Source organism: Dipteris shenzhenensis, chromosome 1 (assembly GCF_047967505.1).
Source record: "Dipteris shenzhenensis isolate YYH24624 ecotype China chromosome 1, Dip_SZ_1.0, whole genome shotgun sequence".
Taxonomy (NCBI): Eukaryota; Viridiplantae; Streptophyta; class Polypodiopsida; order Gleicheniales; family Dipteridaceae; genus Dipteris; species Dipteris shenzhenensis.
This window is the reverse complement of record NC_141596.1, coordinates 13,203,674-13,225,979: the sequence shown is the minus strand read 5'-3', so window position 1 is coordinate 13,225,979 and position 22,306 is coordinate 13,203,674. Positions and strand designations below refer to the sequence as shown.

General features: G+C 43.9%; 1 protein-coding gene across 1 annotated transcript; it reads left to right on the top strand.

The window, feature by feature from the left end:
- The first annotated feature begins 15,832 nt into the window (after positions 1–15,832).
- Positions 15,833–18,664, top strand: LOC147905410 (pentatricopeptide repeat-containing protein At4g25270, chloroplastic-like). Its single transcript, XM_087372367.1, has 3 exons — positions 15,833–16,165; positions 16,281–16,357; positions 16,451–18,664. Exons 1-3 carry the CDS (start codon positions 15,916–15,918, stop codon positions 18,221–18,223), a joined length of 2,100 nt encoding a protein of 699 aa, XP_087228493.1. The 5' UTR covers positions 15,833–15,915; the 3' UTR covers positions 18,224–18,664.
- Positions 18,665–22,306: the final 3,642 nt, after the last annotated feature.

Here is a 22,306-nt window from a genome sequence, read left to right as displayed (position 1 = left end):
ACCCACATGTAGGGTTCTTCTATTTCTTTGTACTAGAGTTTTTTTTGGCTTTCACAACTAAGAAGAGAAAAACTGTTTTCAACCTCCACCTTTGTGTGTATTCCCCCATTGTGCTTGTGAGAAAGCCTCAAGTGAGACTCCTTCCCTCTCTCCCACTATCTTCACAGGTTGAAGCTAAAGTAGTAAGAAAAGAAGATGCTAGAAGCACATCAAAGTTTTTGTATGAAAACGTTCTTACACAATTTGGATGCCCCATTTAAATTGTGTCAGATAGAGGCACACATTTCATCAATGATGTAATCCAAGAACTTTTGTCTGGCGTTATGGTGATCCATAGAAAAATCACACCTTACTATCCCCAAGGTAATGGACAAGTAGAGTCCATTAACAAGATAATATGCATTGTCCTCACCAAAATAGTGGAGCCCAAGAGATCTGACTAGGTAGAAAAGCTAAATGCAACCTTATGGACATATTGAACCACATTAAAGGTCAATACAGGATTTACACCCTTTCAATTGGTGTATGGCCTTGAAGCAGTGGAGAACGTATGGGTAACCATGAGTCCCTCAAAGAAAGACTCTATCAGTTAGAAAAGCATATAGAGACAAGGTTAGGGACCTCCTACCTTGCCATGATAGTAGAAAAATTAAGAAGGAAGGCATGGTTTAATAGAAACCTTAAAGATAAAGAGATCAAGTAAGGTGACCTAGTTCTGCTCTACAATGCCAAAGTCCACAAGAGAAAATTGAAATCTCTAGATCAAGGACCTTATAGAGTCAAAAGGATGAATCCAATTGGAGTTGTGCTACTGGAAACAATGGATGGAGTCCAATTGACCACAATAATAAATGGGAGCCAATTGAAGTGCTACTACATCAACATACAAGCCATCCACTATAATACTGAAGATTTGGGAGCCTCAAATCTTCCATATTTAGCTTTAAATTGTGTCCCTATTGTGTCACAAGCACTCATTGGCATATACACATTTTTGCACACATAGTTTGCACTAGTTTTTTACACATGCACTCATTGGCATATGTACATTTTTTCACATATAGGTAGACCTAAACCTAGGGCTTAGAAGCGATGATTGAGTCCTTCCTACCCTATGAAATCCCAACAAGAAAAAGTATATAGTTAGTCTATACCTAGTCATTAGGTCACGTGCACTCACACACTTTCGCATAGACACATATTGCATCAAAAATAGTATCACACATTTCATTCCACACTCACGTGCACTCACATGCTTTTGCATAGACACATAGTAGATTGCATCAAAAATAGTATCACACACTTTCATTCCACACTCACGCTTTTGCATAGACACATGGTAGACTGCATAAAAAATAGTATCACACACTTTCATTCCACACTCTTAAAGTATCAAAAATAGTATCACACTTTCATTCCACACTCTCAAAGCATGCAATGAATTCACAAGCAAGACAAGAAGCTATGCCAAATTTCAAGATGATTCGATGAAAGAGTCTGCATCATGCACAAATATCACACCTGCATACAAAATATCTACAAGTTCAATGATCCATTTGCAATACCATCCAAGATGAATGTAGGATAGCAAGAAATGCCAAAGATAAAAAAGGCTCAATAGCCTCAGCAATGAGAAACCGCCAAACCTCTTCTCAAGAAGATTTATCGATGGAGTCCACAACCTCAAGAATGAGATCCCCTCCAAATTCACATTTGCCTACCTCTTCTCAAGTGGAAATAAGCCTTTTGACAATAGACAAGACATTGTATGGCATGAAGACATTACAACATGATCAACTAGCATGCCATAGGTTCCATAGCCACTGGGTTACACAGATGGCATCCCAACTCCATAATCACACTAGGCCATAATATGAGGATGGGTAATAAAATGGATCCAGGGGTATGTTGATTCTGTGTCAACATGGACTTAAGTAGCACAGAATGTGTGTGTAGAGTAGTGACAAAGCTCCGCTTGTACTTGCATAAGTCTAGGAATAATCTCTCTTAGGAATACAACATGCATGTTCTACATGCAAGCTCTACATACGATTCCTACATGCAAGTTTTACATGCAAGTCCTAGATGTAGTTCCTACATGCAACTTCTACATGCAACATGCAAGTCCTACATGCAACTTCTATATGTGCATCCTAGATGCAAGTTCTACATGTAGAGAGAGAAAGTCTTACAATTCCTACATGCAGAGAGAGAAGCTCTCCACCATAAAGGAATGAAGCCCACACTCGTTGGGGCATTGTGTGGAGTTCTACTTTGGTGCTCCATGAAATTTTCTCCAAGTTTCCATGCTCCCTTGCACTCCACATCCAAAAGCATGTCCTAACCTTGCCTCCTACTCCCCTCTCCTCCAACCATGCAACTCCTTCTCTCCCTCTCCTCCAACCTTACACCCTCCTTGCACCTCCTCGTCTCCCTCTCTTCCTCCCTTCTCCTCTCTCTCCCCCACCCCCATGCTCTTACACCTTCTTCCTCTCCCACCTTAGTTTCTCAACCCTTGATCTCCATGATCTATGAGGGAGATGAGTTCTCCTTCATGTTCTCTACTCTGACCCTTGGATCCTCCTCCTAATTTTGAAACCCCTTCTAAACACTGGAACATCTTTTGAACCCTAGAACCTCTTCTAAAACTTGAAGCCCTTCTGAACCTTGAACCTCCCTCTTGTAAGAAAACAATACAACGTCTGTGCTCAACAGATAACAAGATCTCATATGCAAGAGAGAAAACAAGATAGTATGGAGAATCAAAAATTTGATTACTATAGAACTGATACAATAGATGGCGTTGCCTCCCAACCGTGCGCTCCTGTGAAAGAAGCTTCGATGGCATGCTGGAAATAGTAGAAGACAGAGGCTAGATGCTAAGGAATCAGGGTTTCTATAGCCAGTGATGAAATGGGCTTCACGGGCTTACTCTTATATAGCCACCAGTCATAGTCGCTTAGGCTCAATTGGGTGACCGACCCAGTCCGCCCAAAACGGTCAACTGGGGGTCGGTCCCAAAATAGGCCACCGACCATATGATAGAACCGGTGCACAAAATAGAGCAACTAACCTATGGTCTCTGTTCAGCCCAGAGCCATCCGGGATCATCTGAGGCTCCAAACGGGCCTCACAACCCAAGAGTGGGCTGCCTCGGGAAATGCTCCATCTAGCCTTAGTGCGGTCAGTCAAGGGATGCCTTCCTGCACTGGCATGTAGCCTAGTTGGTGATGTGCCAATTCTATCTGAAGCCATCCAGCCATCAGGCCACACATGGCCCCCATCTGGTGTCCAAACCTACCGGATAACTGAGCTACTCAAATACCTTCTCCTCATGTGGGGGGCTTACAAGTAGAGCTAGTTGGTTCTTGCATAGTTACACGAGAGTGGAGCATTGATATCTAACAACCCCCCTCAATGTCCACCCGCAAGTGAACTTACTTTTTCAGCCCAATGCCAAGTCGATGAAGATGCCTCTCCAGCAAGTCTCTTCCAAGAGCCTTCGTGAAGATGTCCACAGCATTCTCTGTAGTCGAACAGTACACCAAGTCGACCTCTCCATCCATGATGAGCTCACGTACAAAGTGATATTGAATCTCAATGTGTTTTGTGCGAGCGTGGAACACCGGGTTCTTTGCAATCACCATGCAACTCTGATTGTCACATGATAACTACGTAGGCTTGTTCTGCACTTCACCCATGTCCCCCAAAATCCTCCTCAACCACACTGCCTCACAAGAAGCAAAGCATGCAAATTTGTACTCAGCCTCGGTAGAAGAAAGAGAAACTGTGGGTTGCTTCTTGCTGACCCATGACACAACTCCAGATCCAAGTGAGAAACAGTACCTTGTCACTGATCTCCTACTGTCCACATCTCCTGCCCAATCCGAGTCACAAAATTCGGTCAAGATGTTGCCCTTGGTATAGGTGATGCCATAATCAAGTGTGCCTTTGATGTATTTTAGCACCCACATCCCTGCCCTCCAATGGTTCTTCCGGGGCATATTGGAAAACCTGCTTAGTACACCAGTTGCAAAATTGATGTCTGGCCATGTGTTGTACAGGTAAATCAAGCTGCCCACAAGCCTTTTGTACTTCGCTTCATCCACCAGTGGTGATGAATCCTCGTTTGAGAGCTTCGCATCAACCTCCATAGGGGTACCAATTGTCTTGCACTTAGCCATGCCAAATGCCTTCAATATCTCTCCAGCATACTTCAGCTGTGAAATGAAGATCTGTTTTGGCTCCTGCCAAACTTCAATCCCCAAACAGAAATGCATTAGTCTGAGGTCTGTCATTTCAAACTCTCTTCCTAGCAAATGCTTCGTTTGTGAGATCTTCTCTTCATGGTCCCCTGTTATGACAAGGTTGTCCACATAAAGGACCACGATCATACACTTGCCTCCTTCTCTGAAGATATACAAATTTGCATCAAATGGGCTCCTCCTAAACCCATTTTGTAGAAAGTAGGCATCAATTCGCTGGTACCATGCTCGTGGGGCCTGTTTCAGCTCGTAAAGTGCCTTCTTTAGTTTGTAGACTTTACCTTTTGAACCGGGGATCTCAAAACCTAGTGGTTGTTCCACATATACCTCCTCCTTGAGATCTCCATTCAGAAAGGCGGATTTCACATCCATCTGAAATGCGGGCCAACTTCCCTGGGCAGCTAAAGCCAAAACACTGCGAATTGTGGTTAGTCGAGTTGTGGGAGCAAAAGTATCTTGATAATCAAAACCATGTACCTGTGCAAATCCTTTTGCCATGAGCCGAGCCTTGTACTTATCCAACATGCCGTCGGACTTGTACTTGGTCTTGTACACCCACTTGGTTCCGATTACCTTGCATTTTGGTGGTCGATCCACAAGGTCCCAAGCGTTGTTCTTCATTATGGAGCCATATATAATAAGACCGTCGTAATTTGGTGGGAGAATTCGTATGCACCTTCGTGCTAGATTCTCACTGGTGATGGTGATGCCAATCGTAGTCATCTGATCGCGCAGATTCTTTACCCTGGTGATGAACAACTCTGCTGCTTCCGACTCAAACAACTTCTCGTAAATGATTTGAGTCTCCATATTTTGAATTCGCATTTGATTTGTGGTCTCGTACTGATTTTTCAAGACTGTCCATGCCTCCTCCGCTGTGGTGACATGTTGAATTAACGCCATGATGGAATCACTAACACTGCAGACTATAGAACACAACACATCTGCATTTCTTCTTGTCCATGCAAGAATCTCATCTGCAGTTGGTACTATCTGTTGTCGAGCATTGGCTAGATCTGGCCTCGCAACTGGCCTCATGTCCACCCCAGTAGCAGTGTCTTAAAGCTCATATGCACTTAGGATGGTCTTCATCTTGAACTTCCAGAGTGGATAGTTAGAGCCATCCAACTTTTCGCTTTCGCCAAACGGTGGGATTCGCAATCTTGCGGGCTGGGCCATCTCTCACAATCTGCTCACAAACAGAAACACACTACCAAATCTTCTTGCTAGAGTCCAGGCTCTGATACCATGTAAGAAAATAATACAATGTCAGTGCTCAACAGATAACATGATCTCATATGCAAGAAAGAAAACAAGATAGTATGGAGAATCAAAAATTTGATTACTGTAGAACTGATACAATAGATGGCGCTGCCTCCCAACCGTGCACTCCTATGAAAGAAGCTTCGATGGCATGCTGGAAATAGTAGAAGATGGAGGCTGGATGCTAAGGAATCAGGGTTGCTGTAGCTAGTGATGAAATGGGCTTCATGGGCTTGCTCTCATATAGCCACCAGTCGTAGTCGATTAGGCTCAATTGGGTGACTGACCCAGTCTGCCCAAAACGATCTCGGTCCCGAAATAGGCCACCGACCATACGATAGAACCAGTGCACAAAATAGAGCAACTAACCTATTGTCTCTGTTCAACCCAGAGCCATTCGGGATCATCTGAGGCTCCAAACGAACCCCGCAACGCGAGAGTGGGCTGCCCCGGGAAATGCTCCATCTACCCTCAATGCGGTTAGTCAAGGGATGCCTTCTTGCACTTGCATGTAGCCTAGTTGGCGATGTGCCAACTCTATCTAAAGCCGTCTAGCCATCAGGCCACACATGGCACCCATCTGGTGTCCAAACTAGGACCTACGGGATAACCGAGCTACTCAAATGCCTTCTCCTCATATGGGGGGCTTACAAGTAGAATTAGCTGGTTTCCACATAGCTACACGAGAGTGGAGCATTGATATCTAACACCTCTAACCCTTAAACCTTTCTGAATATTTCAAATCACAATGGAGGCAAAAGCCTTCAGTATCGGGTCATTACCTTGACCATGATGATGCACATTCCTTTCATACAAACATGCACGATGTTTGCTTACCACACTTAAGCCTGCATCTCTCACTGCAATACAACCGGAGGTCCTAAGCTACAATTATACCTACAATTATACTACAAATAATGATATCAATATATCTGTAGGTGACAAAAAGCCTTGGAACCCTACGTACCTAGAATACCCTGGTCTTTCTGTGAAAGCTGTGGGAAAGAGCCAGCAATGCTCTTACACCTTCTTTATCTCCCAATTCTAAGCCCTAAACCCTTACCGATTAGTAAACCCTTGACCTCCATGATCTATGAGGGAGATGAGTTCTCCACCAGGTACTCTATTCTAAACCATTGATCCCCCTTCTAACCTTGAACCTCCTTCTGATCCCAAGAACCCCTTCAAAGACCTATAACTGCTTCTGAACCTTAAGCCTCCTTTTGGACCCTAAAACTCTTTCTCTACCTTAAACCCCATTGGAGGCAAAAGCCTACATTTCTACAATGGAGGCAAAATCTCAAGAACCCCTTTTAAGCCTTGTAACTCCTTATGAACCTTGAAACTCTTTCTCAACCATAAACCCCTTTTGGTGAATTGAAAAGAAAGAGTAGAGTGGACACAAACTTAGAATACTTGCATTATCGAATGAAGAAGAGTGAGATCCTTGAGTAGGCACCTCATACATGCTCACTGACATCACTGATGACTTCAGAGCTCCACAATCATCTCCTCAATCTGCTCCTAGATTCTCTCAATCATCCTATGTGGCTTTCCACCACCTAACTGTGCCTCTAGCACTCACACATAGAAACCAAGGTGTGCCTGAGGCATACACCTTGAGATATCCCATCAAACCCCCCCTCAAGGGAATGCCTCAGGCTATGTCAAGGATACAGCTAGCACAAGGTGTCTCATGCCATCTCATGGTGGTCATGGATCTATCAATGGCTAGGATCTCAAGCTAGCAAGGGTTCCCATGGGTGTAAGGTAAACAAAAGGGATATAAAAAGACCTTCCAATGGTTATCTCCCCTGCATGTACATGCACACAATGTCCGCAGGAGGTACCATGGAGCAAAACATACACATGGCCTACATCATAGGGTGACCAGAGGTGTTTACAAAACACACAAAATACAATAATTTATTTCATTCATTTTGGAGGACTATCCACCAGGCTGAGTACCTTAATATCAAAAGAGAGATCTGAGAGAGATCTGGAGCATACATAGAGATGATTTAAAATGCATAATCTTCAAAGGATGCCTCATCTTGTGGAGGCTCATCAACTGAAAGTAGATTTGCATTTTTTGTCTTTGCTTTGGCTCTGCAAAACTTCTCATGATGGTTGTTTTTGCCACAGTTTTTGCATGGATTGATTTTGAAGCAGTCCTTTGAAAGGTGATTTGTCTTTCCACAGTGATTGCAAGGGGTAAACTTGCCCTTCTGGATTTTTATAGCATAAACAGTGTCATTGCCTTTCTTGAGCTCCATATGCCTTTCTTCTTCTTGGAGAGTAGAGATAATACCTTCAAGATTAGGATTAGGAAGATTTTTCAAAGTGGTAACTATATGATCATAATCTTTAGGCATACTCTTAAGTAACACTGCCATAGCATCATCTGGAGTAATAGGAGAGTTGATAGAAGCTAGTTGAGTCATAAGACTCCGCATGTAGTTGACATGAGCTGCCAAAGTAGTGCCACTAACCATCTTCAATTCAAAGAAAGAGATTTTAAGTGATAATTTAGAGATGTGAGAGCTAGCACCAAAAATCATGTCAAGCTTCTGCCAAGCTTTTGAAGGAGACTCTAAGTCAGAGATATGATGAATATAATCATCTCCTAAAGCAAGAGCAATGATACCATATGCTTTCTCCTCTCTAGTGGGATCCCTTGCCGGGTGTGTTGGAGTTGAGGTTTCTCTAGCATTGGAGGCTGTAGAAGAAGCAGTTGAAGTCGGTTTGACAAGTCCCCAGAGGTTTTCCCTCATCAATGCAAATTTCACCTTCATTTGCCATGTGTGGAATCCCTTTCCATTGAACTTATCTATATTCAATAGGGTAGCCATGAGAGGGTCTAACCCAGATATTGGGCAGTGTATTTCTCTCTTACAAGGCTAAAAACAACTGAAAGGCTTCCAAATATAAGCACTTGATGTAGCAAAGACTAGTGACCAATATTCAAAGAATGATGCTTTTTCTTACATGCTTCATAGAGGTGGCTTAAAATGAAAACTTTCCAATCAAAACCAGGTATAGCAATTCAAAGCACAACTGAAGCCACACTTGTACTGATGTTATTGAGAGTTTCAAAAAACCAAAAATGCTAGAATAGCATCTTATGTAGCATCATCTTCAAAAACTTGTCAAAACTGTCAAAACCAAAAGATTGAACTTGGAGGGCTTGTATCTCATTCTTCAGAGCAAAGAAAAAGGGGCTTTCTAAAGCAAAAGAAAGCTCACATAAAGGTGAACTTCTGGTGCAGAGGTCTGAGGAGATTTCATGTGACTTTGCTGGCTGGAGCGTCTTCAAAAACGACTGGTTTTTCTTTGTTTTTACCTTGAATATGTAGCCATTACTGCTCAGATTTCAGCACAAGATAGCTCTAGGTATGGACTACCTCCCCCTGAAAGGAATTAGAGAAGTATGGAGTATGCCAAGAGAAAACGTAGGAGCAAAGGTCGATGATCTGTGTGCAATGGCGACGAAACGAGTTCGAGTTTTGTCAATTCCTTTTAGCCAGGGGTTCACCCCTTTGAGGTGGATCTCCAGTAGGAAGGGCGTGGAAAATGGTTGAGAACCGAAGGAGACCAGGCTTAAGCAAACTTTGGGAAGAAGAGGAAGAGATGGTGAAGAAGAAGATGGAAAAGAAGATGATGATGTGGCAGAAATGGATCAAGGGGGATCAAATGGCTCTGATATTATGTTGGTGAACTAAAAAGAAAGAGTAGAGTGGACATACTTGCATTATGGAATGAAGAAGAGTGAGGTCCTTAAGTAGGCACCTCATACATGCTCACTGACATCACTGATGACTTCAGAGCTCTACAATCATCTCCTCAATCTGCTCCTAGATTCTCTCAATCATCCTATGTGGCTTTCCACCACCTAACTGTGCTTGTGGGCACCTAACTGTGCCTCTAGCACTCACACATAGAAACCAAGGTGTGCCCGAGGCATACACCTTGAGATATCCCATCAACCCCCAATGGAGGTGAAAGGCCGAAAGCACCTTAAGCCATGTAACTCCTTCTAAACCTTAAGCCTCCTTCTAAATCCTGTTGTGAAGAGAGTGGGAGAGAAGTAAGGAGTCTCACTTGCAGCTTTCTCACATACACAAAGGGGGAATACACACAAAGGTGGAGGCTGAAAACAGTTTTCCTCTTCTTAGTTGTGTAAGACAAAAGAACTCTCTCTTTGAACCCTATATGTGGGTCTCAAACCAAACTCAGCTAACCTAGGTGGCATACTAACTGAGCCACTAAAAGGAGTACATAAAGATAGCTATCATCCAGCTATTATTCATGGGCACTGTACCAACCGCATCTGTAGCTAACAAGTCGGTGACATAAATGCACAATGGTCACCCTAGCATATCACGAGTGGAGTACGATATCTCAACACTCCCCCTTGAGCTCAATCCCAATTCCTGCACACCAAGTGGGTCTCTAAACTTGCGTAGCTTCTCTGCACCCAATGCCTTTGTGAATATGTCAGCTACCTGATCCTCTGTGCTAACATAAACCAGATCAATAAAACCTACTAGAATGTTCTCCCACACATAGTGATAATGCATCTCAATGTGCTTTGTTCTAGCATGATAGACTGGGTTATTTGCCAAGTGTATACTGCTCATGTTGTCACAATAAATGACAACTAGCCCATCTGTAGACTGATGCATATCATAACGTAGCTTATGCAACCAAGCTGCCTCACATGCAGCAGCAAATCCAGGGCATGGGAACATTGAGTGTTACCACTGTGGCAAGAAGGGCCATATGAAAAAGGATTGCTACAAGCTAAAAAGAGAGCAAAAGGACAAGAAAAAGAATGCAAATTGGCATGCAAATAAGAAGGAAGAGAGTCCAAGGGAGGACAAAGGAAAAATGAAGATCGAGGAGATTAATGCAGTCACTAATGATAGTGACAATGACATTCTCTTCATGTCTAGTCTACCTGCTGCAGACTTGCTCACCACTTCAGATGATGCATATTCCCAGGATTGGATTTTGAATTCTGGTGCTTCATTCCATGTTACTCCCCATAGGGAATGGTTCTCCACTTATGACAATGGAAAGACAGGTTGTATGCATCTTGGAAATAACTATGCATGTGACATAGTGGGAGCAAGTGACATAAAGTTTTCTTTTGCAAATGGGCTGCATTTGTTTTGAAAAATGTGAGACATGTGCCTAAGTTGACCAAGAGTCTTATTTCAGCGGGTCAGCTAGATGATGCTAGTTTTCATACCACTTTTGGCTTTCAGAGTTGGAAAATTCAGAAGGGCTCTATGGTTTTGGCCATGGGTGCCAAGTGTGGGACTTTGTATCCCTTACATGTATCAGGGGTGTCTGATCATGTTGTTGCAAAAACTGATCAGCCAAGTACTTCTTTGTGGCATTGTAGGTTGGGGCACATGAGCCAAAATGGAATGAAACTCTTATGCCATTTGGGTTATGTACTGCATTTAAGTTTTTCAGATTTTGAATTTTGTGAGCATTGTCTCTATGGGAATCAGACTAAATCAGCCCACAAAAGAAGGGGAAACAAAGAGCTTAAAATGCTTGATTTGGTGCATTCAAACGTATGTGGTCCCATGCCTACACGATCATTAGGCAGGCTTGAATATACTGTGACATTCATTGATGATGCAACTAGGAAAGTGTGGGCTTATGCTAAAGCTTGGAAGAGCGATGTGTTCCAGGTATTTAAAAAATGGTTGGCTTTGGCTGAAAATCAGTCAAGTAAAATGCTTAAATGCCTACGGACTGATAATGGTGGAGAGTATGTCTCTCATGACTTTCAGCATTTCTATGATACACATGGGATTAAAAGGGAGCTCACGTCCCCTCATACTCCAAAGCAAAATCCAGTTGCAGAATAGATGAACCGTACCATTCAAGAAAGGTTGCAATGTATGCTTTCTAATGCAAGTCTTTCTGGTGGTTTTTGGGCTGAGGCAATGAAGACTGCAGTGCATGTGATCAATAGATCACCTAGCAGTAGTTTGGATGGTGGTATTCCTGAAGAGGCATGGAGTGGCAAGAAGCCCTCTTACTCTCATTTGCGAATATTTGGGTGTGAGGCATATGCACATGTGCCAAAAGAGCTTCAAAAGAAGCTAGATCCTAAGTCTAGGAAATGCATCTTTCTGGGTTGTGAAAGTGGAGAGATGGGCTATCGTCTCTAGGATCCAGAAGTTAAAAAAATCATACGAAGCCATGATGTGGTCTTCAATGAGAAGAAGATACATGACACCCATGAGGGATGTGGAAATGAGGAGAATCACTTTCCAAGATGTGAATCCACTTGCATATGTTGATAGACAGTAAGTTGTCCATGCACCAAATGTGCAAGAAATGGTGTACTCCCACAGGTACACAATCAAGGGCAGATGATGGATCATCTATTAGTGGCAATGATGACCCAAATGTGGCTGATATGCAGGCAGGACAGCAAGCTGAAATGCCCTTGAGAAGAACATCTAGAGTGTCTAGACCACCTAAGAGATTTGTTATAGGGGTAGACTATGTGATGCTTACTGATTGCGAGGAGCCTTCTTGCTCTACAGAGAGGCTATGATGCATGAGGATCAGTGCAAGTGGGAGTATGCTATGCAATCAGAGATGAGTTCACTCATAAAGAATAAGACTTAAGACTTGGTTTCTTTGCCACATGGAAAGAAAGAATTGTCATGTAAATGGGTCTACAAGATGAAGGTCACAAGTGATGATGTGCCTAAGTACAAGGCCCGTTTGGTTGCTAAAGGGTTCAAGCAAGAGAAGGGTGTGGACTTTGATGAGATATTCTCTCTAGTTGTGAAGATGACCACACTTAGATGTGTACTTGGACTTGTGGAAATAGAGGATATGGAGCTTATGCATATGGATGTCAAGATAGCTTTCTTGCATGGGATTTGCATGAGGAAATTTACATGATACAGCCAGAAGGCTTTGAAGAAAATGGCAAAGAGCATTTGGTTTGCAAGCTGAAAAAGAGTCTCTATGGCCTTAAGCAAGTGCCTAGAGAATGGTATCACAAGATTGATGCTTTCATTCGGTCCTAGGGTTTCAGAAGAAGTGACATTGATCACTGTCTCTACACTAAAAGGGCTCAGGATAATAGCCTGATATTCTTGGCACTTTATGTGCATGATATGTTATTGGCTAGCAAGAACACTTATGAGCTCGATGCATTGAAGGCCAAGTTGCATGAGGCCTTTGACATGAAGGATTTGGGACCTGTAGGTCATATTCTTGGTATGCACATCACGCGTGACAGGAGTTGGAAACTCCTTTGGCTTTCACAGAAGGAGTATGTTACAAAAGTGTTGCAGCATTTCAATATGGAGGGGGGGAAGGCAGTAAGTACTCCATTGCCTCCATATGTGAAATTGAGTCAAGCAGATAGTCCCAAATCAGATGAGGAGAGGGCCATGATGGCCAAGGTTCCTTATGCATCAGCAGTTGGGAGTCTTATGTATGCTTTGATAGCTACTAGACCAAACATTGCTTTTGCAGTGGGAGTTGTTAGCCGGGGTATATGGCTAATCTAGGAAATAGGCATGGGGAGGCAATTAAGTGCATCATGAGGTACATGACGGGTACCAAGGAGGTGTGTATCTGCTTTGGCAGAGGAGAGATGCATGATTTGGGTACACATATTCTGACTATGCAGGACATGTGGATAACAGGAGATCCACTTCTGGTAATGTGTTCACCTTTGCAAGTAGTGTAGTGTCGTGGTTGTCTCATGCACAGAAGTGCATTGCTTTGTCTACCACAGAGGTCGAGTATGTTGCAGCCATAGAGGGTTGCAAGGAGGCTATATGGCTTGATCAGCTAGTGAGAGATTTGGGCATTCATACAAGTGTACCGACATTGCATAGTGATTCCATGAGTGCTATTCAGCTACTAGCATGGAATCCGGTCTTTCATGCAAAGACCAAACACATTGAGGTCAGGTGTACCATTTTATCAAGGAGGTACTTGAGGACAAGCGCATAGAACTTGTCAAGGTTCATATAGATGATAACCCTACAAATATGCTGACAAAGAGTCTACCTAATCAGCGGTTTAAGTATTGTCATGTATTGATGGGCATTGGATAGTATGCTCATTAGTTGTTCTCCCTTAAAGGAACATTGGCCTTTAAGGGGGAGGTTGTGGGGGTTAAAGGCCACTGTACCTTAACCCCATTATGTACAATACTCAAATACATATATATATATGGAAGAAATAGAAGATTAGGGTGTTTTGCACAATTGCTATGTAGCAGCAATCGGTTGGGAGTTTGAACACAGTAGAGGATCACCAATAGTGTTATTGGTGTCTTCAAAAGGGAGAAAAACACCAACACACATCCAATTCTGGTAATTGGACTACCAGAGTCGGATTCACATATCTGACTAAAGTTGGAAAGAGACGAATCAAAAAATGCACATTCAGAGAGATGAAACAATGTTTTAAAAGACAAAGGCTTGCAACTAGTTTGTATTCCCAACTTACAGCATACAACTCCCAATCCACTCGCCTGAATGGCTTCCACTTGTGTAGTGTGCAGGTGGTCATTTACATGTGTGATGGCCATCACAAGAATGCCCTTGCCTACTATCATGGGGTCATCCTCACTTAGCACAATGGTTCTGCCATTTGCATATCATATATCATCATCGATGAGAGGGAGTTCAAATAGATCCGCACTTTGTTGAGGTTGCTAGACCCTACACCAGATGGGCTGCCATTTCAAAAGGGATCTGAGAGAGAGAGAGAGAGAGAGAGAGAGAGAGAGAGAGAGAGAGAGAGAGAGAGAGGGAGGGAGGGAGGGAGGGAGGGAGGGAGCGAGCGGGAGAGAGAGAGAGAGAGAGAGAGAGAGAGAGAGAGAGGAGTTCACACACACACACACACACACACACACACATGCACACACAGATGTGTGTGTGTGTGTGTGTGTGTGTGTGTGTGTATGTGTGTGTGAATGGGGGACCTTTTGCAAAAGAAACAGGCCAAGGTTCCTAATCTAGTAGTAGACATTCCAATAGCCGGAATCTTGTTGTTCATTTTTCTTACACCAGATGAGAGAAGATTATAACGTGCAATCAAAGAGACATAGTCATCATTCTTTAACTCAATTTCTCAGCAATGGGTGTGCTGACCTATCCATGCAGTGTGGTTTGGCAATCCATTAATCGACCTACTGGAGCAAAGGGGGTTTGTACACTCTAGTTCCCCCACACACCTCTACTACGACAAGCTTTGCGAGCAAATGTCAATGTTGTCGACATTGGTTTCATCCAGTAATGGCTGTCATACTTTTGCTCCATTCCATCCATTACACTCACTCCATGTGGCATGGGTGCAGCTCGAATGCAATGTTCCCATTATACATTGTCAAAACTTCCATCAACTTCTCCATTGTGGTTGAATTGTGCAACATTTGATGAAGCAGTCTCAATGACATCCCTGAGAAGACCTAATGTATGACAACATGCCAATGACTGCTCTAGGACCCTCCATTGTAGCTATTGTATCATTGTCATCATTGATCAGTACTATGCCATGGCCTCCTAATGGCTGTTCAACATGGCTTGAACTCGGCTTCGAGCTCATGCTTTTTGGGCTAGCCGTGAGATCTATTGTGGGTGTAACTTATGCAATGGTTGCCACCAATGGCAGACCATGTGTATTGTCAATTTGTCGCATCTATAAACGAGGACGATCCCGTGATTGGCCGTGTGCATTGGAGCGGTCCCCACATCTGGAGCCACCACCTAATTGGGTTGCTGTTGTGTCCCGCAAACTTGAGTGACGGTCGGTTGATCAGGTTATGCCTGATCCACTATTTGTCATGTATCCTTTGTCGAGCGATGCGACGGTTTGATTGGCTCCTCATACCATTGACTGGCCAAGTGTGCGAGACCTCACGCCCCACCACGCGTCCGTCGACAACTGCCAAGTCTAACTGGTTGCTCAGTTGTTGCTGACCTGACCATGTGTCCTCTGCTGGCGACTAGTGATTGGCCACGGACAACCAATTGTGTGCCACGATCCTCCACAAACCACTGAGCGTGGTTAGCCGCAGATCCGATTGCCTTGACCAAATTGAAGGGTCCACTTTGACGTATGTTTGAGCCATTGCCTGTGGCATGTTTGCTCATGTTGACGTCTCGAAAAAGCTCGCAACAAAAAGCTCCCAAAAAGATTTCTTTGCCCCCATCCCTAGGTGACACTTGTCAACACTCTTTTTGGTGCGACATGTGTAGTATGTGGCCGATCCACAGTCTCGACAAGCTTCCCTATTCCCAAACGCTCAACCATGAAATTGGGAGGTCTCCCTAGTTTTTAGGAAGTAAAATGGCCTTCTTTAAATAAGAGCGCATTCCCAATGGAGGAAGTGAGATTGAGCCAGTATAACCGCTCTGAGGCTGGCGTACAGACGCCAGAGCACAATGGCCTGCCTGAAGGCCGCGAGCTCCTGCTCAAGTTCAAAGTCGACATGACCAGCCCGACGGCTTCCCCCCAAGAGCTCATAAGGGGGGGAAGCCAGGGAGGCATGGGAGCTATAGTGACAGAGGACTCGACGTTTCCTATAGGCAGTGGTTCTACACGAAGTACCCCAAAAAGTCCGAATTCAGGTCTCCAAGTCAATCTCAGATTCTTGCACTTGGGTTTCATTGTGGTCTTTCTCTATGACACGAATCTAGTCTCAAATTAATTGCTATTGGGTTTTCATGTGGTTATGCTCCGCAGGTAGGTCTAGGACAGAGCGCTTATGGCAGGAGTACTTCAGGGATCCCTCCCAGTGGTGGGACAATCGAAAGAGCAAAGTAAGTGCGTGGAAAAATGATTTACACAGGTAAGACCGTAAATGTACTCGAACGTACTGGCTTGTCTGACGAGTCTATCATGATATTTCACAGGCAACCCCAAAGTCTCCAGATTTCAAGCATAAAATGACCAAGGAGTCCCTATGGATAGAAGGCTGGTACAATCCAGGTTGGGTTAAAGACGTCCTCAAGGAGGAGTCGTCCGGAAGCAAGGGAATGCACCGGGCTCAAGCATCCACTGATCAAATCCGGTCCAACTCAGAAAGCTGTGGCTTGCTGGAATATGCCAGCAATTGCGAGGCTAGCGACAGGTCTAGAGTACAGTTGAATTCATTGCAAGAACAAGAATTGCGAGAGAACAGTAACTGGGAGAAACTAAGCTTAGAGGAATCACTCACGTCTTTAGAACGTATGCCGCAGCTACCTTCGCTTGAGAACTTTGTTTGTCTCTTGCAGAAGTGCAGAAAAGAGAAAAATCGAACGTCCGCCCAGCGCTTGCATGCCTACATGTGCAAAAGTGGGCTGGAAGCTCACAGATCTCTTGGGAATTACCTTGTCCCCATGCTGGTGGAGTGTGGAAGCGTGGACAATGCGCTGCAGGTTTTTGACAAGTTGCTTAGTCCGAATGAGTATACTTGGACTTCTCTCATAACAGGTTATATTGAATGTGGGGACTCACATCACGCTCTCAACCTGTACAAGAAAATGAAGAAAGCTTGTGTACTTCCTAGCAAGTATACGTTTGTGGCCCTTCTGAAGGCTTGTGCTAGGCTGAAGGATCCGGAAAGTGGTCAGGAGACACATGCAGAGATTGCGAGAAAGGGATTGGAAAGAGATCCTTTTCTTGGAAACACCTTAGTTGACATGTATGCCAAATGTGGCTGGCTTGGCAGGGCACAGGAAGTGTTCGATACGCTTCTAGTTCGAGATGCAGTCTCGTGGACTGCACTAATTGCAGGATATACCGAACATGGGTTTGGGGAGGAAGCCCTGAACTGTTTTGAGCAGATGCAACTGGAGGGGGTCTCTCCAGATGCTGTCACAATTGTTTGTAGCTTGAAAGCCTGTGGCAACATGGGAGCTATAGAGAAAGGCCGAGAAATACATGCTAAGATTTCCAGAAAGGGGTGGGAGAGACATACTTCTGTTGGCAACACTTTGGTGGACATGTATGCCAAATCTGGCTCTCTTGCAAAAGCAAGGGAGGTATTTGACAAGCTTCCAGTTAGAGATGTCATCTCATGGACTGCACTAATCTCAGGGTATGCCCAACATGGGCTTGGTCAGGAAGCGCTGGACTGTTTCCAACAGATGCAACTGGAGGGTCTCTCTCCGGATGTAGTCTCATGGAATGCACTGTTTGCAGGATATGCCCAGCTAGGAGAAGGTAAAAGTGTTTTCCAAATGCTTGAGAGAATGAAGGGTGAAGGTGTAAGGCCAAATGGGATCACATTCCTTAGTATTCTTACTGTATGCAATCATGCTGGTCTAGTTGATAAAGCCCAGGAGTATTTTGAGGCCATGAGCCAAGACTATGGAATCACTCCAACCATTGAGCATCACAATTGCATGATTGATCTCCTTTGCCGTGTGGGCCAATTAGATGAAGCTGTAGCTATGATCGAGCAGATGCCTTTTCAACCTAATCTTTCAGTTTGGCATACAGTATTGGGTGCTTGTCGACAGTGGGGTAATGTTGAGCTTGGAAGACGGGCCTTTCAACATGCAGTGCAATTGGATGGGAAGGATGATGCAGCTTATGTCTTGATGGCTAACATCTATGCAGATGCTCAGATGCAGGAGGATGAGAAGAAGGTTGAGGCAATGAGAACAATCATGGAAGAGGGCAGGGCAGGTCAGACTTAAGTTTACAGGATTGTGCATAGTTTTGTGGTTGGCAAAAGCTATACATTGAAAAGCCAGAATATCTTTCAAAATGCAGGAGGGTCATGTCCCAATGTTCCTTGCATGTCATGAGGCATGTTTGATAATGCATGGAAACTCTAAAATACCTGTCCAAATGCAGGGGGGAGGTATGTCCCAAAGTCGCATGGCATATCATGAGACATAAGAGCAAAGATATACATGGAAAAGCCTGAATATCTCTCCAAATGCAGGAGGGAGGGTATGTCTCAAATTGCATTGCATGTCATGAGACGTTCAATAGTCAGAGAAAGTGGATACAGCAATGAGCTGGCTGCAACCAAGGGGACCACACGTGTTTAAAAAATTCTCAAGGTTGTGATGATTGTCCTGCAGCCACGAGTATCCTTTGAAGAGAGTAGCAAACTTTTTCTTGTCTGATGTGCAAACCACATTCATGTCTTCATGGAATTCCATTGCCCACCTCTTTCTCTTGCTAGTAGATGGTGGTTTTGTTTGACAAAGGTGTGGTGACCTAGAAGGTGACCTTTTTGGTGGCTGTATGGGCTCACATGGCAATGCCCTTCACACACTCAACCATCTAGATCTTCCTTCCCCTCGAGGACAAACAATAGTTGCAGAAAGCTATCCTCTCCCTTCAAGATCAAGTAGTTGGGGGCGAGTTGTTGCCCTTATCGCCACTTGATGTTGGGTCTTGGCGAGTTTAGGCTTGGAAGGTGATCCCATGACATCATCATCTACGGGAAGTTTGTTTTTCTACTCTAGTTTAGCTCCTTGGACATCACTCAGGCCTTGGTGGAGCAGAGCCCAGTTTTACCGTGGACCTCATTTGGTTTTCTTCATCCCTTGTTACCACAGTTTCACAAGGGATGATATGGAGGCGACACATCACATGTCGAGGTATCCCATTACGCTGCGCTTCTAAGTTAGATCCACCTTGTCTTCTATTGGGGCCTATTTTGGCACTATACTCTGAGACACCAACCATAGCAATCTCTGTACTCTCAGACGAAGGAGAGTTGGAGGTGCGGTTGCTCGTAAATGACCCATATACCCTACGAGTGAAGGTACTTCTAGAGACTTTGGTTGGAGGTGTCTTCAGGCAATGCTTTGTAGTTTCAGGTCTACTAGGGAGTGCCTATGCTGCAGATAGAATAGCCATTTGGTGAGGGCTTACCCTTGTTTGGCAAGCCGTTCCCTCTCCATCCCCCCCTCCAACTCTGTTGTAAATCCCATGGGTTGTTCCTTTGGAGGGGATTTGAACTAGCGTTGGAGAGCAATAACATTCGCAAGTGCACAAGAAAGAATAGTAGGAGGCGGGGCCCATAGGTGAGGATGGGATCTGAACTAGAGGCCTCCCCATAGGGAGCGCGTTTGGAGGTGCTTACGTGCGGTTTCCAAAAGGGGAGGAGTTATTCGATCTTTCTCTAGAGGTGATGCCTAAAGATACACATAGCAAGTTCCATTGGCATAGTTTCAAATAGCACCAGGAAACCTCCTCCGTCCTGGCCTCCTAGCTTGCGCCCTCGCTCATCCTCGCCCGATCTTCCCTCCTAAGAGGACCTCCCCACGTCCCGGTTAACGCTGGGGAGTCTGCCCACTGGGCAGGGAAGGCTTCTAATGAAATCTGTGCCCCCCGTGTCGCTGGTGTTTGACTGCCAGAGCTCACAGCTGAGTCAGCATCCTTTCATAATGGGGCCTCACTGTGAGCCTGCTAGTGGCGCTTCCCCAGAGCCACCAGCCAATGGGGGGAAGCTCTCTAACTTCACTCCTTTGCCAGCCCCTTACTCTTCCTCGCTTCACCGCTCAGAGCCTTGCCCAGGCTTCATCGAGCTCCTCCTCTTCAAGTTCTAGCTCAATATTTCCCGTAGATTCGACTCCTATTTTAGTTGCCAAGGCACAAGCCCTGCCCAGCCACTCCACAAGAGTTATGGCATTCCTAAGGCCTTGGAAATACACTGACATATTGAAGAGTACTTTCTCGCCCCAGAGATCTCAGTCTTGATACTGTAGCCCTTGAAGGGGAACACCTCCACCGCCCATTCTCCTGGGCTTCAACTTTGTGGCGATAGAAGCAAAGGTCTGCGATTCTCTTTGACCTTATGTTGAAGGCCCAAATAATGGAGGTTTTGGAGTGGATGGGATGGGTGGGTCCAGAGTTGTGGATCACAAATGGCCACATTCTAGATTGCTTCCCTAGTGATAGACGTGGTTGTGGTTCAACAGTGGCAGTGATCTATTGAGAGGATGAGTTTTCCAAGGCACCAAGGAGTCTCAATCTCTCTTTTTAGGCTGCGCCGACATGATGGACTCCAAGAGAAATTGGACAGATTTTACTTGGCGACTAGGCCCTCAATGGGCCATGAAAAGGGGGGGTTTAGTTGATATTTATGATTGCCCACAACCCCTAACCCTAGCTAGCAACTTCATTTTGAGTCATGCTAATACATGATTTGCATTGTTTTAAGATAGACTTAAATGATGGGTCATGCGTCATTATGTAGAAAAACTTTATTTCATGAGCTCTTGCGCTCTTGCTTAACCAAGTAATACAAGTGATTATGCACATGGATGATACATCATTGCATCATGACCATATTAGTTACTTCACTAATGGGCAATGGGGATGCAATCCCTCATATTACATTGCCTTGATATGTGTGCCTCTTAGGGGCACCACCACCTACTTTGAGAACTCAATCATAGAGAGCTTAATACACAACTTGACAAATAGTCACAACTTTCAATTGGCACATGTACAAGCCATGGAGAGGTTTCTTCCTTTCAAATGGACATGGACATGGTCTCTCATGGTCGGTTCCTCCTACATGTGTTTAGTGGTCGCCTATTTCAAAGGTTGTCCTTTCAAGAACACGCACATGCATGCAAACTATAATTAACAATGCAAGATAAAACAATATGATCCAAACTTCAAAAAAAATCTTCCATGATTATTCTTATGTGTAACATCATATATAGGAAGACACGTGTGGCATTCATCGGATTTGATAATTCAAATCACGTAAGGTGACATATATTCTACTTATTAGTCACATAATCCAATGGCACCTTATCCTTTCATAAGGAAAGAACTCACAATTTATTGGTTACACCAATAAAAGAAAACATAGAAAACATATGACAGATAATCATTGTGAATGGCACAAGATATAAGACACAAATAGGAGGCTCAACCCTAAGGTTGTATGCATCTCTCTCTTTCTCTATATATAAATAAATAAATAAATAAATAAATATGTATGTATGTATGTATGCGCACGCACACATACACGCGCAGGCATATATATATATATATAAAAACACACATGCACACACATGACAAAATATAAAGAAGGAAGAGGAGAAGAGTGGAGATGAGGACATAGGGCACAACTAGAGAGCACACCACAAATGACTAACTGTATACTAGATTTAGTTGAAAATGTAGAATATATATAAATCCTTTTAGGGTTAGGGCTAGGGCATCTAATCATTTCCTTTATAGCACTCTATTGGGTTAGTGCTATGCACATATGATCGCATGATGTTGAGCATGGTTTCTCAACACCTTTCCTTAAGATCAACATCATGAAGTAGGTCTTCCCTCAAGATGATAATTTTGGAGAATCGAAGAAGGACTGAGCATTATATTCCATCACATTCCTTGAATGGGAATGTCCTTCCCTTGCGTGTAACCAAGAGCTTGTCGGTGCTTCTCGAAAAGATCTTTACCGAGTGGTTTAATAAAGATGTCTACAATATTTTCTTTGCTATCACAATGCTACAATGTGATGTCACCAAGTAACACTCTTTCTTTGATGAAGTGCACTTTGACATCAATGTGCTTTGTCTTGGAGTGATATACTGGATTCTTGGGCAATGCTTGAGCCGATTGATTATCACAGTATATTGTTGGCTTTGATTCATCAAAGTAATATGTTTTTGATAATAGTCTTCTGAGTCATATAGCCTCACATGCACTTGTAGTGAATGCTCTATATTCTACTTCAGTTGAAGACAAAGAAACAGTTGGCCATTTTGACAACCATGATATAGCACCTTGAC